This window comes from Ursus americanus, chromosome 5, assembly GCF_024610735.1.
Source record: "Ursus americanus isolate L20-20 chromosome 5, mUrsAme1.1.p, whole genome shotgun sequence".
Taxonomy (NCBI): domain Eukaryota; kingdom Metazoa; phylum Chordata; class Mammalia; order Carnivora; family Ursidae; genus Ursus; species Ursus americanus.
This window is the reverse complement of record NC_142131.1, coordinates 87,659,555-87,676,629: the sequence shown is the minus strand read 5'-3', so window position 1 is coordinate 87,676,629 and position 17,075 is coordinate 87,659,555. Positions and strand designations below refer to the sequence as shown.

General features: G+C 60.3%; 2 protein-coding genes across 2 annotated transcripts; both read right to left on the bottom strand.

Annotated features, from left to right (window-relative positions):
* Positions 1-930: 930 nt before the first annotated feature.
* Positions 931-9,084, bottom strand: TRIM11 (tripartite motif containing 11). The gene is made up of 6 exons (XM_045803974.2): positions 8,338-9,084; positions 6,290-6,385; positions 5,870-6,100; positions 2,984-3,006; positions 2,797-2,897; positions 931-2,313 (listed from the first exon to the last, which is right to left on the bottom strand). The coding sequence occupies exons 1-6, from the start codon at positions 8,743-8,745 to the stop codon at positions 1,766-1,768; spliced, it is 1,407 nt and encodes a 468-aa protein (XP_045659930.1). The 5' UTR covers positions 8,746-9,084; the 3' UTR covers positions 931-1,765.
* Positions 9,085-10,114: 1,030 nt separating this feature from the next.
* Positions 10,115-14,474, bottom strand: TRIM17 (tripartite motif containing 17). The gene is made up of 6 exons (XM_045803979.2): positions 14,031-14,474; positions 13,141-13,236; positions 12,477-12,707; positions 11,182-11,204; positions 10,991-11,091; positions 10,115-10,662 (listed from the first exon to the last, which is right to left on the bottom strand). Exons 1-6 carry the CDS (start codon positions 14,457-14,459, stop codon positions 10,115-10,117), a joined length of 1,428 nt encoding a protein of 475 aa, XP_045659935.1. The 5' UTR covers positions 14,460-14,474.
* Between the last annotated feature and the right edge of the window lie 2,601 nt (positions 14,475-17,075).

Below are 17,075 nucleotides of genomic sequence, written 5' to 3'. Positions count from 1 at the left end.
TATGAGTCACGGGAGAGAACTTGGGACCCTATCAACCAGGCCATGGCACTGGGGGCGTCTACAGGATCCTATAACTAGCCTTTGTCTGACACTGTTTACCTCTGCTTGGTTGGCGCCTTGAAGCCTAACGCCTCTTCCCACGTCCTGCGAGGGCTTCACACAGTCGTGTTTGTTGAAGACCCTGCAGCTGCAGTTCCAGCCTGCCGCTCCAAGTTCCTGGTTTTCCTCAGCTTATCTCCCCCCGGTACATGAGGTCTGGGTGCCGAGAACTTGTTTTTCTATCGTTGATCTTGTATTACAGGCTCTCAGCGAAGCCCTCAGAAGGGTGGAGAAAAGTTTCCAGCCTTACACTGGCACCCAGGATGTCCTCAACCTGTGGCCCGAGGGTCTGTCCTGCTGTCCCAAGTGTGGCTGTGTGCTTGTCCACACTCCTACCCATGAGGGCGTCCCACCTGCTGGGTTTCCGGTGGCCACTGTGCAAGTCCCAAACCCTAACAGCCAAATCTTGCTCCTGGGGAAGACAGCCAGTATTGCCCGGCTTTGGGGAGTGAAGCAGAGGGAAGTCGTTTGGGGAGATGTGGGAGACACTGCCAGAACCCGGCTCCGCAGGAGGAAACACTCCCCTGGGGGTGTAATGTGAAGGGACCGTCGAAGGTGGAAAGGTTGTGCATATATATATAATAACAGCAAAGAGCCCCAGAATGGGAGAATGATTGCATAAGCAAGTACACGGGAAAGTACTAAGTACTGAACACAGCGGCATGTGTGGAGTATTTTTCAGGCTCTATACAAAAACAAGAAAACAATTCCCGAGGCCGGTGTGTGAAATGAACACACAGGAAAGTGCCTCTGAACTTGCCCTTGGGGGTCCTGCCTCTGTCACCCCCCCCCCCATGCATGTCCTCCCTCTCCCCAACTGCAGACACTGGATCACAGACAACAGTTTATTTACTGTGAGAACAGTCCTTACAATAAATAAAACCTAGGGGTACCAAGAAGCTGGAGCACACCTTCGGGAAGGGCGACAAAGTCTGAACAAAGCAGAGACAAATCCCAGACTCTGGTAGCGAGAGGGGGGGGCCCTCTTTGAGGCCCCACCTGCCCCAGGCAGGGCAGAAAGGACTGGGAACCAGGTACGCTGAGTTCTGGGCTCAGCAGGCCCTCAGGCCAGCGAGGAGAAAACTGTGAGGGTGACTCCAGCTGGGGTTCTCCCTGCAGCCCAGAGGGAGGCCAGGGGCTTCTGTGCCTGCTCCCCCCAGGGGCCCACGGGCCTGCCCTACCTGAACCCCTTCAAGGGGAGCCAGGGAAGAGCATTTTCCAGAAGCCCCCAGTGGTCTGTGTTCAGGCGAGGAGGGTGCCCGGGTGTCCTGCTCCCAGCTCCCTCTGGCCTGTCTGCCCATCACCCGGTACCTGGCCACTGCAGGGCAAGCCCATCCCGCCCCCCTTCTCAGGACCAGACCCGCACACAGGCACTGGGGCTTGCCTGCTCCTGGCGGCAGCTTTCTGGAGGTGCAGCTCCAGGGCTGCAGGGGGGGCGGGAGCCTGAGGCCCAGGGCCCAGCACTGGTGAATGGGGGTGTCTCAGCGCCCTCCGTCCAGAGGACAGGATGCAGCTGGCCCTGCACACGCGGGCACACGCTTCCAGGAGTGAGCGCAGGAGGTCAGTTTAGCTAGCGCAGCCACACCGTCGCCAGGCACCGTGAGCTCCTCCGCAGCTCAGAGGACAGCACGACCCGCCCAGATTCCCGAGCAGCTGGGAGGCCCCCTCACTGGGCGGCCAGCGAGTCCCCAGGCCCACCTTTCAGCCTGCAGATGGTCATGGGGGTCGGGCTGCTGGACAGAGGCGAGAAAAGGGCCCGCAGGGTCCCCGAGAAGGGGGTCTCGGGGAAGGCGTACAAGAGGGACCCGTCGGTGGCGCTGTAGAAGGACAGGTGTCCGGCCTCGTAGTCCAGGAAGATGCCCACGCGCCGCGGCGGGTCCCGGAGGGGGGCGAAGGCCCGCTCGGAGGAGTTGTAGTAGCTGCCCAGGAACACGAGGATCCAGAAGCCGTTGCCTGCGAACAGCTCACCCTTCTCCTTGCGGTTGGCGTTCTCCCTGCAGACGCCCAGCGCCCAGCTGGCGCGCTCCCCCACCTCCACCTCCCAGTAATGGCGGCCGGAGGTGAGCGGCTCCCGGCCCAGCACGCAGGGCCCGGGGTCGAACCGCTCGGGGCTGTCGGGCAGGGACTGCCGCAGGTCTCCCCGCCGCACGCTCCTCCTGTCCTCCGACAGGACCAGCTCGGGGTTGGCGGTGTCGGGATCCAGGGTCACGTCCCCTGCAGACGGGGCAGAGGTCACCCCGTGAGCCGACAGGTCTGCCCGCGCACCCCTGCGGTCGGCTGCGGGGCCTGCCTGCGAGCTGAGCATGCCCTATGGGGGTTCCTTTCTGAAAAAATCATCGAAGGGCTTGTCCCCGCAACTTGGAATGTTCTAGAAAGCTGTCCATGCTCCCTTGCGATGCGCCCTCCTTTAGAGGACGGAAGAAACCCCAGGGGCTTCCTACATCCATCTTCCCACATCTTTCAGTTCCTGGAGTGGGGAGGTGGGCATTCCCCACACCTGGGGTCCATGCAGGCGCTCTGGCACCTGTTAGACGCCCCCGGCGGGGGTGGGGGGTTGTCTCCCCACTGCTATTCCTGCCCGCCTCAGCCAACAGCCTGGACCCCCGGTTTCTGTGCACTGGGAGGCCAGGTCCGCTCCTACTGCCGACCCACCCTGGCCCCATGGGCCAGCAGGCGCTGGGACCGCACGGCACCCACCTCGGAATCTGCGCAGGGCCTCCACCAGCCCCGGAACCCTGCACACCGTCCTCATCTCCATGGGAACCACCTCTGGCGGCTGCAGCTTCACATCCTGCACCCTGGAGGGGCAGCACAGGCATCACCCCCAAGACAGCCCCACCCTGCACCCCGCCCATCTTCCCTGGGGAGAGGCCGGGGCTCCTACCTGCGCAGGGTGTCCCTGATGTCCTGTGGGAGAGACACATGCGGCGTCAGCGCCTGTCCCCTGACCCTGGGCCTCCCCGCGTCCCAGCCGCCAGCGCCCGCAAAACCTTGCTCTGCCCACTTTGCCAGACACACGTGGTCAGAACCCACCTGTGGGCTGCCGCCCGGTGTAGCTCAGACACAGGGACCCTGGACAGACCCTGGGCACAGCCAGCCCTGCAGCCCTGGCCTCACTCCCTCAGCGTGCCTGGAGGATGCAGGGCCTTGGCTACTGGCTCCCTCAGCCAGAGTCCCCAGCACCCCTAGATGGTGGGACAGGTGGGTGGGGTCCTGGCCTCCCAGGGGTGGGGGCTGTCTGCCCGCCCAGTGGGGAACCAGGCCTATGTGGGCCCAGTGCTTCCCGCCTCCCAGGACTCGCAGGTACCTGGCTGTCTGTCCAGCCCGCGGCCTCACCTGTTCCCACGCACCTGCCCGCCCTGCCCTCCTGCAGGCCCCTGACTCACACCCACCTTCCAGGTGAGGCCTCTCCACTTGGATGATCCGGTCTCGCATAATGACCCATATAAGCATTTCACTCAGCCTCACAGACTGATCGTGTCTCTCGAATCTAAATGTTGGAGGCCCAACCCCCAGGACCTCAGCATGTGGCTGTGTTTGGAGATGGGGTCTTTACAGAGTGGGGTATGAGGAGGTCACTACAGTGGGCCTGGATCACGCATGACTGGAGTCCTTATCAGAAGAGGGATCTGGGCACACACACACACAGGCAGCTGACCACGTGAAGACACGGGGAGGAGACAGCAGGTACACACCAGGGGGAGAGGCCTTGGGAGAACCAGCCCCACCCATGCCTGGATCTGGGACTTCCAGCCTCTAGGACCAGGAGACAATAACTGTGTGTTGTTTAAATCTCACAGCCTGTGGTATTTGTTATGCAGCCTGAGCTGACTAGAGCATTCAATAACTTAAAACACTGGCTGCTGATGGGGTCTTGGATCTTTTTGGAATCCCCGAGAATGGCAGGGACCTGGCTGGTCCACACTGTCAATCACAGGCAAGCCCGCCCACAGTGATTCTAACTGCACCAGTCATCAGACCACACACCTGGATGCAGAGGTAATAAGGAAGACATGGTGCCTGTGGAGGGTTTCCCTCAAGGTGGGAGATCTGCACACACACAAGCAATGGTCTGTGTGTGGGTTGCTTGGTGGGAGGGTACGACAAGACACATAAGGGAGATGCAGGCTTCTGAAGATACAGTGAGGGGGAGAGTGCAGGACTGGAAGAGACATGTGCAAAGGGCCTGGGGCACAAGGAGGTCAGCATGGGCAGCAGGCAAAGCAGAAACAGCCTGTCCTTGGTAGTTTTGCGGGGTAGGTGGCCCACCCCAGGGCACTGGGAAGTGAATGGGATAGTCTTGGTTATCACAGGCCCTACCCATTCAGGACAGTGTGTGTGGACACACTGCACAAGACCCTCCCTGCCCCGAGGGTCATGCGGGGGGGGGGGGTCCTGACCTTAAGGAAAGGGGTTGGCCTCCATGTACACCACCAGCCCCTTGGGGAGACACACGTTCCTTTAGGAAAAGGCTGTGTACCTACACAGGATGGCTACAGGGTGAGCTTGGAAGGGAAGCTGGAACCCAGGGGTCTGACCTCCTGGAAGTCACCCAAACCCTCACTTCCTCTGCCCGTGAGGACACACCCCCCTGCCCACCCCAGGTGCCAGAACCTGGCCTGGCCACTCCCTGGGGCAGGCCTCCACCTAACACTGAGGTCTGATGGTAAGGGCACACCTGACCTCCCTTATTCACACCAGTAAACAGGGGGCTGCCCAGGGCTGCTCTCCTGCCCCTCCATGCAGCAGACCCCACCTCTACCCCCAGCACAGGCAAGAGGAGCCCTGGGGCTGGGGGGTGGTGAGGAGAGGAAGGCGGGAAACTCCTCCCTGAAGCTGGCTACCCAGGCAAAGATCCAGGGCCAGAAGCTGTGAGCAGTTGGGGGTGGGGGCAGTGGAAAGCAAGTAGGGGGCAGTGGCGAGCAGATGGGAGCAGTGAGGGGCAGTGGGGGCACAGGTGGTCACTTTTAGTATGAAATCCAGGAGTACAGCAGACCAGCCGAGACCACCCACGCACTGGAACATCTCAGCTGAGACCCCACATCATGTTTCATACAGATCTGGGGTTCTCATCTCACTTATGGGGCCAACCCCTCCTCTTTCCAGAACCTCCACTTCCTCTGGCTTCTCCAGCACCATTCACTTCCCCTGACCTCCTTGGCTGGCCACCCAGACCCTACTTCACTGACCACAGCCTACTTCCCTCACCCCCTACCAGACACGCGCCTGGGGTTCTTCCTGTTTCCCAGGCTTGAAACCGCTTGAGGTCTCAGCAGCGGTGGAAGGACCGAGTTCAAACCCCAGGAGGGCAGCCAAGAGCCTCTGCCTAGTCCCTGAAGGTGCTCTCAGGTCTGGGACTCAGGAGGGTCACCCCGTGGGCTACACACACAGCAGCCTCACTCCTGCCTGGGGTCAGGAGCCAGGAGCAATCTCCGGTTGACATCGGGCTGATGCAGGACTTCTACGAGACACCTGCCGGCCTTTCTTCCCAATACAGTGGACCCGAACCTTTGGAGCCAGCCTGGTGACCCACGGATCCTGGATGCCACCCACCACGCAGCCCGGCCAGAGCACAAAGGGGCTCCAGGACAGGCACGACAGCCGTTCTCAGTGGAGTTCAGGATCGGTATCCACTCCGCAGGACCCGCAACCACACCTGGACAATCACACCCGGGAGACCTAGCTAACCCGCCCCCACCTTTCACAGGTGGGTGACCCCGGCTCCGCCAAGAGCCCCCAGTGCTCACCCCAGAAGTGCAACGTGGCTTACCTGCAGCAGCCCCAGCGCCGGCAGCTGGCAGCGCCCCTCCAGCTCAGCGATTAGCTCGGCCAGCTGGGCGCTCTGCTGCCCCAGGCGGGCAGCGCTGTCCCGGAGAGGGGGCAGCACCTCCAGCTCCTCCTCCTCCAGCCTCTGCAGCAGACGCTGCTCCTCCTCCGCAAGCAGCCGGCGCAGTCGCTCGAACTCCGCCAGCACGTTCTGCCGCTGGCTCTCCACCATCTTCTGCAGGGCAGACAGGACACCTGAGGGCCTGCCCCACCCCCAGCCTCACCCCCAACGTGGGCTGTACGCAGGGTCTGGAACACGGATCCCTCTTCACAAGCAGCATGAGGCTGAGACCCGCAGTACCCTCCGTGGGGGCTCAGGCACCGGCCATCCCCCCCCACCCCCCCAGGGCACTGGGGCACCTGCCTGCCACAAGGCGCAGGTCTCCTCAGCCTGGGCCTGGAACAGCAGCGCGTCCTCCATTTGCTTCCGCAGATGCTCCAGGGACTTCTCCAGCTTCCCCTGTGGGAAAGGGAGACCAGAATGACCTTTGCTGTGTGGGCCTAGCCCCTGCTCCGGTCAGCGGTCAACCCCAGCAGAGCCTGAAGTGGCTGACAGGAACCACAGTCGTGGGCATGACACCCCGACAACTTCAAATTAGCCAGCGAGTGGACAGCCTGGACTCCTAGGGCCCTTGCCTGGGTTTGGTCTCCTGACCTCGCCCGAATCCCAGCCCCTTACTTCTCCATGCCTGCTCGGGGCTCTATAGGCCCCTGGTCAGTGCAGGGCTGCCTGCCTATGCGCTCCATCCAACTTCTAGCTGGACCCAGGCCTGAAGAGGTGGAGCTTTCTGGACCGAGCACCCCAGGGTATGTGAATGCCAGGCATAGCCCATGGGGGGCAGGTAAAGCCAGTTTGCTGGGCACCCCCAGGATGAAGACCAACCAGGCACTAGTACAGTGGAGGGGGTCGGAGTGTGCCACCCAGAGTTGGCCTCTCTGACACAAGGACTTCTGGAGCTGAAGCAAGTGGCCAACAGCAGAGGTAGGAAGGGCCCTCTGCCCTCCGCCTTCCTGCCTCCCTGTCTGTACCAGGAAGGGGAGAGCACTCAGCACAGATGACTCTTTGTCACAGATGAGTCTGCCTGAACAGACTTTATTACTCAGATAACCCTGGTCTTCCATCAGTTCCCCCCTATATGCCCTAGAAGCCCAAATCCCCTTCTCCCCACTTTATCATTTGATGTTAAAATGGAACTCAGTCTGGGTTGTTCACTTCTCTGTGAAGCCCCTTGTGCCATATGAGATTTAAAAGGCTAATAAAATTGTATGTCTTTTCACTTATTACTCTGCCTTTGTTAGTATAATTTGCAAGCCTCGTGCAGCGAACCTAACAGGTTAGAGAAAAAGGTTTTGTCTTCGCTACAATAGGAAGGGGTAACTGCCGCCCCAGGCCGTCTGGGAGGGGCCTCTGGAGAGCTGCTGGTCACTATCTGCCCTCATGGTCAGTTTCCGCTCAGTGACAGGAGTGCGCACTTGCTGGGACTAACACAAAGGGTGGGGTATCCTGCATGTGTGTCGTGCCTTAGAATGGGGAGCAAGACTATAGAGATCTATGTCAGGGTAAGTCCCCTGATGCAGATTGGTACCCATTTGTTCTGTGACAGCGACAAAGTGACCAAGTACTGGCCAAACCATGTCCTCGGAGCATCCTAGCACACGTGCTCCTGGCCATGAAGCAAATGCAAACCACAGCCTAAGAGCTGGAAGGGTGCCACCCAGGTACTCAATACCTCGTTCCTGGAGGCTGTCTGAGGTCGGAGGAGGAACACAGATGATAGCAGCCGGGGGGAGTGTCTGACCCGAGGCTCTCAGCAGTGGGGTGACAGTTGGTTTGGATTTTTAAAAACGCATTTCCAGAACACATGGAGGCACCTCAGTCTCGAGTCAAAGTGGGGCTGATCCCTGGTATGTCAGATGGCAGAAGTGGCCCCAAGTATCCCACTCACAAAGCCTGGCAGCTGTGGCAGCCCTGGCAACCTGCCCCCAGGGCAATGGCTCTGCCCTCCACCCATCCCAGCCGGCTGACTTCCCACAGCCCAGCCTCGCCCACAACCCTCTGAGGCCTGAGTGCTAGTCTGCCTACGTCCCTATGAGACCAGCTACCTAAGCTTCTCTTCCTGCTTTCTCCCGCTCTGAGCTCCAGCCCTGCCAACGGGCAGTCACACCTGCCCGGTCCCCTCCACACTCCCACCATGCGTAGTCATAGCAGGACCTGCGCCTCCCAGAGAGCACGCCTATCCCTGATCTCCAGGCTGGAGGCCCACTGGCGAGTGGTGTCCCCGTCCCAGGAGGGTGCGGGTTTGGGACTGGCTGCCCGCACACACCCTCAGCAGCACCCGGCGCCCCGGCAAGGAGCGCGCCACCCCCCACCCCCGGCCCGGGCCTGCGGCCACGCCACGCCACGCCCCGCACCTTGAGGTCGTCGGCCGCGTCCTGCAGCGGGCGCACGCGGTGCGTCCAGTGCTCCCCCGAGCGCTCGCAGGCCGCGCACAGCAGGCGCAGCTCGTCGCCGCAGAAGGCGGCCAGCGGCTCGCGGTGCGCGGCGCACACGCCCTGCGGGACGGGCGACGGCGGGTGCAGGCGCCGCGCCATCTCGGCCATCTTGGCGAGCGGGCGGTTGGGCCGCAGGTTCCTCTGCGGGGACAGCTCGCGGCACTCGGGGCAGGCGTACGGGCCCTCGGGCTGGCCCCAGCAGCGCCGGATGCACTCGCGGCAGAAGTTGTGGCCGCAGTCGGTCATCACCGGGTCCGTGAAGTAGTCAAGGCAGATGGCGCAGGTGGCCTCCTCCTGGAGGTTGGTGGACAGGTCGGGGGCGGCCATGGCGCCGGTGGGGCGGAGGAAGGCGGCGCTCTCCGCCGGGTCGGGCGGTGGCCTTCGCCGCCGGGACTCTGGGGAGCGCGCGGGGACGCGGGGGCTCCGGGGACGCGAGGGCTCCGGGGACGCGAGGAGCAGGGCACCGGGCACGCGGGGGTTCCGGGGGAAGCGGGGTTCAGGGCACCGGGGGACTCGGGGACGCGAAGCGTCCGACAGCTGGGTCGTGGGCTCCGGGGACGCGGGGCGCAGGGCACGGGGGTCGCGGGACTCGGGACTCCGGGGACGCGGGGCGCAGGGATCCCCGACGCGGACAGGAAGAGGAGCCGCGGCGGAAGCAGGAAGCAGCTGGGTTTTTTTTCTCTCTCTCTCTTTTTTTTTTTTTTTTGGAACAACCCGCTTTAGCCTCGGATTGGCCAAGGCCTGTCACGCGGCCCGCAGACCCACCAGAATTGGAGGCTGTTCGCCCGCTGACCTCGCGGCGGCGCAGTCGCTGCTTGCGCGCGCGCGCTGGTCACCCCAGGTCACCTCTCTCTCGCGTCCCGACCCGTTGCAGGACGTAAGCCAAGGGGGCCCCGCACGTTCACCGGGTTCCCCGCGCAGCACAGCAACTGCGAGGACGAGAGGGGCCTGAGGCTGCGGTGGCGAGCCCCAAGCCCTGCCCCGTGCGTCCCTGGGCCAGGCACGGTCAGGATGGGAGGGGCTCGGCCTGCAGGGACTCTGGCCTTGTTGGGGAAGGCATACTGGGATTCTGGGGTGACCGGCCTGCCATAGGTTTGTGAACGCGCCTGAAACGCGGGGGATGGGGGTGGTGGTGGAAAGGAGTCTCTCCACCCATGGCCCTTACTCTGAATTGCGCCCCGGCTTCTGCAACTTTAGGGCTGGACAGCTCTGAGGTTTTTAGGGATTCAGTTGAAAAGTTTCATTTTCCCATCACCCCCCCCCCCCCCACACACACACACACACTGGCAAGGTGCAAATATGGAATGTATGGCGGACACAGCAGGTGGACGGTGGAGGCCGCAGCTGTGCATGTATCACGGGCAGCACAGCAGAGCCCGCGTGCTGGCTCCAGCCGAGGTGGGCGCTTGTAAAGGCCGGCGCGCCGGACCGCACCTGGTACTGTCCGTGCCTAGAATCGGCCCACTAGGAAACTCGGCGGCTTTCAAAGTTTCCTTTATGAGACATGTGGAATATAGCCTCTTACCATTTCACTGCTTGAATCAGGATTATATTTCATCTTTGTGAAACCGCCTCGCGTGACAGGTGGCTCAACAGTGCGTCACCAGAGATAACCCTGGCAGGTGGCCTGTGCTGAGTTGGGCGACCTCACCTTCCCAAGAAACCAGGGCCGCCCACACTGCCCCAGCCTCTGCCCCTATCCCTTCACCCACAGGGTCACTGTAGAGATGACCATCTGGCCTGATTTGGGTGGCCCGAGGCAGAAGAAGGGTTGCAGGGGGCCAGAGAATTCAGGCTCGGCGTAGGTGTGCAGGTGGGACCCGTCCTTCAGGTTGTAGAAGGACACCTCCCCTGCCTCGAAGTCCAGGAAGACCCCCACGTGGCTGGGGGGCTCGGCCAGCGTGACAGGGGTTGGGGCGGATGTGACGGGCAGGTACTTCTTTCCCTTGCACAGCTGCACCACCCAGAACCCGTTTTCAGGGGACTTGGCGACCCTGTCCCTGCGGCTCACGTTGTCCCTGCACACGCCCAGCGCCCAGAGTGCATCCCCGGTGAGGTTCATGCCCACCTCCCAGTAGTGCCTTCCTGAGGAGAAGGTCTCCTTGCCCACGGCACAGGGGTAGGCCAGGAATCTGTCCTTGCTGTGGGGCACGCCCTCCAGTGGGGTGGTCAGGTAGCGCCTCTGGCGGCTCTCGTACAACAGGAGGTAGGGGTACGCGGTGGTGGGGTCGGGCACCACATCCTCTGTAGACAGGCCCAGGGCCATGGGAAAAGGGGGCCGGATCATCCCTGTTGGCCCTAAGCATCCCCTAGGGCCTCCCCAAGGCTGAGTCCAGCTGTGTCCCTACCCCACCTGTCCATATTTTTGGTGCTCAGGAGATGGGAGCCAGGGGGCCATTTGGGCATCTCCACACGTGTCACCATAGGAACAGGACGGAGAGCATCGCCCTGGAGCAGCATCAGGGCCCAGAGTGTGACCGTGCATTAAAGGACATTCGCCCCTATGGGTGGCTCACTGTGAGTGACGAGGGGTGGGGTGGGCATTAGCCGAGAGCTCCTGGGCCCCTCTTACCTTGAAAACTCTTGAGCACCTCTATCTGCCCGGGGACCCTGCAGACTGTCCTCAGCACGGTGGGGGTGGCCTCCGGGTACTGAACACTCAGGCTGTTCTTCCTCCAGGGGACACAGGTTCACTGTCCCCTCCGGCCCCACGCGGAGCCCTCCCTGCGCCCATCGCTGCCTCCCCCACAGGTGGCCGTGTACCTGCTCAGGAGCTCCTTCAAGGCCTGCGAGATGGAGCGGGGAGGGAGACGGGCAAGGCCTCATCAGGATTCTGGGGCGTCCTGTCTGCATTTCTGGGCTGCCCAGCTGGAAGGGCTTTGTGATGCTTTTCTGGGGCCCCGTGCCCACTTTCCAGAGCATCGCCCTGCCGTGGCTGCCTACAGGAATCCTCCGGCCACTTGGGTCTCCTCACCCCCGTAACTGAGGACCCTGGAAGCTGTCTGCACACGAGGGGCGGTGGGGGACCTGACCGATGACCACCGAATGGGGCCTTGAGTGAGTCAGACGTCCGCGTATTAGCCTGCACACAGCTGCTTTCTAATGGAAGACACAACATTCCCCAAAGTTTGGGCAACTCTCTGGCCTGTCGTCTGCAGCAGGCCGCTTCCTGGGCACAAAGCCCACACGAGGTCAGGACCACAGACAAACACTGGGACTGACCCAGGCAAACAGGATGCCCAGCGCCCTGCAGGCGACATCTGCTTCTGGGGTAGGAGCATGTCTGTGCGTGTGCAGAATCTTATCTGTTGCTATGGATTCCATCGCTCCCGTGCTTGACACATTTCCCCCTTGTCAGCCACCATACCCCCTGCTGCACTCTCTTTGCTCCCATCCTGGGGCAGTCACATGACTCCCTTCTCCCTGTGAAGTCATGGGTGCCTATCTGGGCCAGTGTGCCCACGCCCCACATCACGGTGCTAAGGACAGCTGCCCCAGGCCACCTGCCTGGGCTAGGAAGGGAAAGGACAGTCTGCAGGCCTGGAGCCTGGCAGACTGTCCTCCAAATTCACACACCAGAGCTTCAACCTCCAGGACCTCAGAAGGTGACTGTATTTGGAGATGGGGTCTTTACAGAGGTGGTTACGGTAACGTGAGGTGACTAGGGTGGGCCCCGATCCCATAAGAGCAGTGTCCTTGCAAGAAGAGGAGTTTAGGGACACAGACACACAGAGGGACGGCCCTGTGAGGACACAGGGAGGAGACAGCCATCTGTAACGCCAAGGAGGGAGGCCTCGGGAAGAACCAGCCTTGCCCATGCCTGGAGCTCGGACTCCCAGCCCCCAGGACCCAGAGAGAATAAATGTGTTGTTTGAGCCTCAGGCCTGTGGTTTTTGTTACGTAGCCTCGGCTGACTGAGTCAAAGCCTTCCCTGTTAGTATTTGCTCCTGCAGTTGGCCCACCCTGACCACACCTGGGCCTGAGCTCCTCCCCCTCCAGCCAGGTGAGCAGGGTGCTGAGGCCCCCCTCCCCCTCCAGGTCAGTGGGCACCTGCCTACCTGTAGCGTCTGCAGTGGTGTGCGCACTTCCTTGTCTTCCAGCTGCAGCAGGAGCCTCTCCAGGGCATGGCTCTGCTTCTCCAGTGCGGCTGCGCTCTCCCGCAGCTTGGCCGCCACCTCCTCTTCCTCCTGCTTCAGGGCCTGGAGGAGGCGCTGCTCCTCTTCCACCAGGAGGAGGTCCATCTTCTCAAACTCGACCAGGATGCGCTGTCTCTGCTCCCTTACCTTCACCTGCAGGGGGTGGGGAGGTGGGTGCATGTGAGGCACCGCCTGGGGACCTGCTGCCCCAGGTGTCCCCTCGCGGGCTGGCTGCACCCACCAGCCTGGATGCTAGCAGCCCCTCCACCCCAGCTCATCAGGGGACGAGCCACAGAGAAGCCATCCGGGAGGGGTGGCCTGCGGGGCCCCAAACAGCAGCGTGCCCCCATCCGTGTGCCGTCGTCCCTGTGCCTGTGGCACAGCCAGCCTGGGCTGAGCACACGTTCTGGATCCTGATTCTAGCGGGACTTCGAGCCCTGGGTCCCATCTGCACGGGACCGCGATCCCCACCCCCCCTGTGCCCTCCGGGGCTTCTGCAGGCCCTGCGGGTGCTCCAGGGCCGCTGGCCAGGCTCTCCCACCCCACGGGGCTGCCAGGTGCGCACACTCCAGCCCCCAGCACCTGCCTTCCACTCGGCCAAGGTCTGTTTCTCCCTGGCCTGCAGCTTCCCCGTCTTCATCATCTCCTCCCGAAGGTACCCCACATCCGCCTCCAACTTCAGCTGTGGGACACACAGACCGTGGGATGTGGGGTCAGAGGCCCCTCACCCCCTGGCATCTGGACAGCACCCTCTGAAGCTGTACCCCCCAGACAACACCGTGAGGGGGTGCCGGGGTGGACACACGCCCCTCAAAAGGTGCCCCTTTTGCAAAAGGGTTATTTTGGGCTGCAGCCAACTGAGAATGAACAGCCGCAGAAAGACATCCTCCCGGGGCTCCCCTTTTCTGACTGAACACCCAAATTTGTGAGAAGTGAGAGATGCCATGAATCCCCTCTCCTGGGAAGTTTTATGGCTGAATAGGAAAAAGGACCGTGGGAGCCAAGAGGCACCTGGGATAAGGCCCCTTCTCCTCCGCAAGTGTCCCTGTACTTACTGTCTGCTGTGGTTTGCATGTGTCCTCTCAAGTTCCTGTGCTGAATCCTAACCCCAGCACCATGGTGTGAGGATGGGGGGGTGCGGAGGTCACGAGGGTGGAGCCCCAGGAAAGGGATTAGTGCCCTTGCGCCTCCCGCCCTGTGGACGCAGGGCAAAGACAGCTGCCCAGGAACCAGGACGAGCTCTCTCCCCCAAAGAGGCTGGAGCCCTGACGCGATGGACCTGGGCAGGACCTACATCAGCCGGGACTTCTGAATAACCGTGGCCTGGCCACCCGTGTGTCATGGCAGCGTGTGGACACTTCAGCCACGCTGTCCTGCACTTGGACTGTTTGTCATGGCAGCCATTCTCCTGCCTGTCTCCTAAAGCCTGCACTTGGCCTCCTGGTGCATCCCTCCCACCCCCGGCCCTGGACCCACCTTGTACTCCTGCACGGCTTCCTCGATGGGGACCACCCTGTGGGGCCGGTGCTCCCGGGACTCCCTGCAGACGACACAGATGGGGCTCTGGTCGTCCTCGCAGAAGAGCTTCAGCAGCTCCTGGTGCACCCTGCACAGGTCCCGGCTCTGGAAGACCGGGTGCTGCCGCGCCATCTCGGCCACCTTGGTCAGCAGGCGGTTGGGCCGCAAGTTCCTCTGGGGAGACAGCTCGCGGCACTCAGGGCAGGGGAAGGAGCCCTTCCACTTCCTCCCCCCTTTCCTGCTTTTGGCCTTCTCCCAGGTTAGCTGGATGCACTCGCGGCAGAAGTTGTGGCCACAGGCGGTCATCACAGGGTCCCTGAAGTAGTCAAGGCAGATGGAGCACGTGGCCTCCTCCTGCAGCTTTCTGGCAAGTTCCAAGGCATCCATGTCTCCTGGGGAAGGAACAGAATGTCCCTCACAGCCTCTGGCAGGGTGCCCTGTCTTTGGGCGGCCCCACCCACATTAGGGAGACTGATACTATGTTGGTTTAGAGCACCCCCCAAGATGATGTCTAATCTACTTCCTCAGCCCCCTACTGACCTGTCTAGAGCAAGAATCCTGGTAAGCCAGTCTGGCAAGAATCCCCCTCCCCATGTCACCTCTTAGTGATTTTCCATCACTGACCCCCCCCCCGACTCTTTGGCCACAAATCCCAACTTGTCCCCCACATGTTGAGATGAGCCGGTTCTCTGCTGGGGTCTCTTTCCCCCTATTGCAATAACCCTGAACAAAGTCTGTTTCTACTGTTCTACTTATGGACCGGCTCTGTTCTTCCTTGACAGGGTATAGTGCTGAAAAGACAGTTGTGTGTACATGCGTGCACACATGCACAGAACATGTACACACGAACACAAGTGTAACTGCAGGCACACACTGAGGCACACACACAGTATACACACGTGCACACACAAACAGTATACACACATGCACACACAGTATACACAGATGCACATATAGTATACACACATGCACACACAGTATACACACAAGCACACAGTATACACATGCATACACAGTATACACATGCACACGCAGTATACACATGCACACGCAGTATACACACAAGCACACAGTATACACATGCACACATAGTATACACACGTGCACACACAGTACATACACATACACGGTATACACAGTATACACACACGCACGCACACAGTATTCACACATGCACACATACAGCATACACATGCACACACAGTTTACACACATGCACATACAGTATACACACACAGTATACACACTTACACAGTATACACACGTGCACACAGAAACACAGTATACACAAGTGAACACACAATACACACAATATGCACATGCACACACAGTATTCACACGTGCACAAACAGTATACACACGCACACACAGTATACACACAAGTACACAGTATACACACGTGCACACACAGAAACACAGTATACACAAGTGAACACACAGTATACACACGTGCACACACACGCACAGTATACACACACGCACACCCACAGTATACATACATGCACACAATATACCCACACAATACACACACAATATGCACATGCACACACAGTATTCACACGTGCACGCACAGTATACACGCACACACACACAGTATACACACGTGCACACACAGTATTCACACGTGCACACACAGTATACACGCACACACACAGTATTCACACGTGCACACACAGTATACACGCACACACACACAGTATTCACACGTGCACGCACAGTATACACGCACGCACACACAGTATTCACACGTGCACGCACAGTATACACGCATGCACACACAGTATTCACACGTGCACGCACAGTATACACGCACGCACACGCAGTATTCACAGTGCACGCACAGTATACACGCACGCACACGCAGTATTCACGCACGCACACACAGTATACACGCACGCACACGCAGTATTCACACGTGCACACACAGTATACACGCACGCACACGCAGTATACACACGTGCACACACAGTATACAGCACACACAGTATACACACACGCACACGCAGTATACACGTGCACACACAGTATTCACACGTGCACACGCAGTATACACGCACGCACACGCAGTATTCACACGTGCACACACAGTATACACACGTACACACAGTATACACGCACGCACACGCAGTATACACACGTGCACACGCAGTATACACATGCGCACACCCAGTATACACGCACGCACACGCAGTATACACACGTGCACACACAGTATACACGCACGCACACGCTGTATACACACGTGCACACACAGTATACACGCACGCACACGCAGTATACACACGTGCACACGCAGTATACACACGTGCACACCCAGTATACACGCACGCACACCCAGTATACACGCACGCACACGCTGTATACACACGTGCACACACAGTATGCATGCACGCACACAGTATACACACGTGCACACCCAGTATACACGCACGCACACGCAGTATACACACGTGCACACGCAGTATACACGCACGCACACGCTGTATACACACGTGCACACGCAGTATACACACGTGCACACCCAGTATACACGCACGCACACGCAGTATACACACGTGCACACGCAGTATACACGCACGCACACGCAGTATACACACGTGCACACACAGTATACACGCACGCACACGCAGTATACACACGTGCACACGCAGTATACACACGCGCACACCCAGTATACACGCACGCACACGCAGTATACACACGCGCACACCCAGTATACACGCACGCACACGCAGTATACACACGCGCACACCCAGTGTACACGCACGCACACGCAGTATACACACGTGCACACGCAGTATACACACGTGCACACGCAGTATACACACGCGCACACCCAGTATACACACGTGCACACGCAGTATACACACGCGCACACCCAGTGTACACGCACGCACACGCAGTATACACGCGTGCACACCCAGTATACACGCACACACACGCAGTATACACACGTGCACACCCAGTATACACGCACGCACACGCAGTATACACACGTGCACA

What these genes read in the sequence shown, in the direction of transcription:
- TRIM17 (XM_045803979.2), bottom strand. Translation starts at nt 14,459, where the DNA reads ATGGATGCCTTGGAACTTGCCAGAAAGCTGCAGGAGGAGGCCACGTGC. An exon ending in AAGCCGTGCAGGAGTACAAG is followed by an intron (nt 13,237 to 14,030) that starts GTGGGTCCAGGG and finishes TGTGTCCCACAG; the next exon opens with CTGAAGTTGGAGGCGGATGT. An exon ending in GGTGCTCAAGAGTTTTCAAG is followed by an intron (nt 10,663 to 10,990) that starts GTAAGAGGGGCC and finishes GCCTGTCTACAG; the next exon opens with AGGATGTGGTGCCCGACCCC.
- TRIM11 (XM_045803974.2), bottom strand. Translation starts at nt 8,745, where the DNA reads ATGGCCGCCCCCGACCTGTCCACCAACCTCCAGGAGGAGGCCACCTGC. An exon ending in ACGCGGCCGACGACCTCAAG is followed by an intron (nt 6,386 to 8,337) that starts GTGCGGGGCGTG and finishes CCTTTCCCACAG; the next exon opens with GGGAAGCTGGAGAAGTCCCT. An exon ending in ATCAGGGACACCCTGCGCAG is followed by an intron (nt 2,898 to 2,983) that starts GTAGGAGCCCCG and finishes CTGCCCCTCCAG; the next exon opens with GGTGCAGGATGTGAAGCTGC.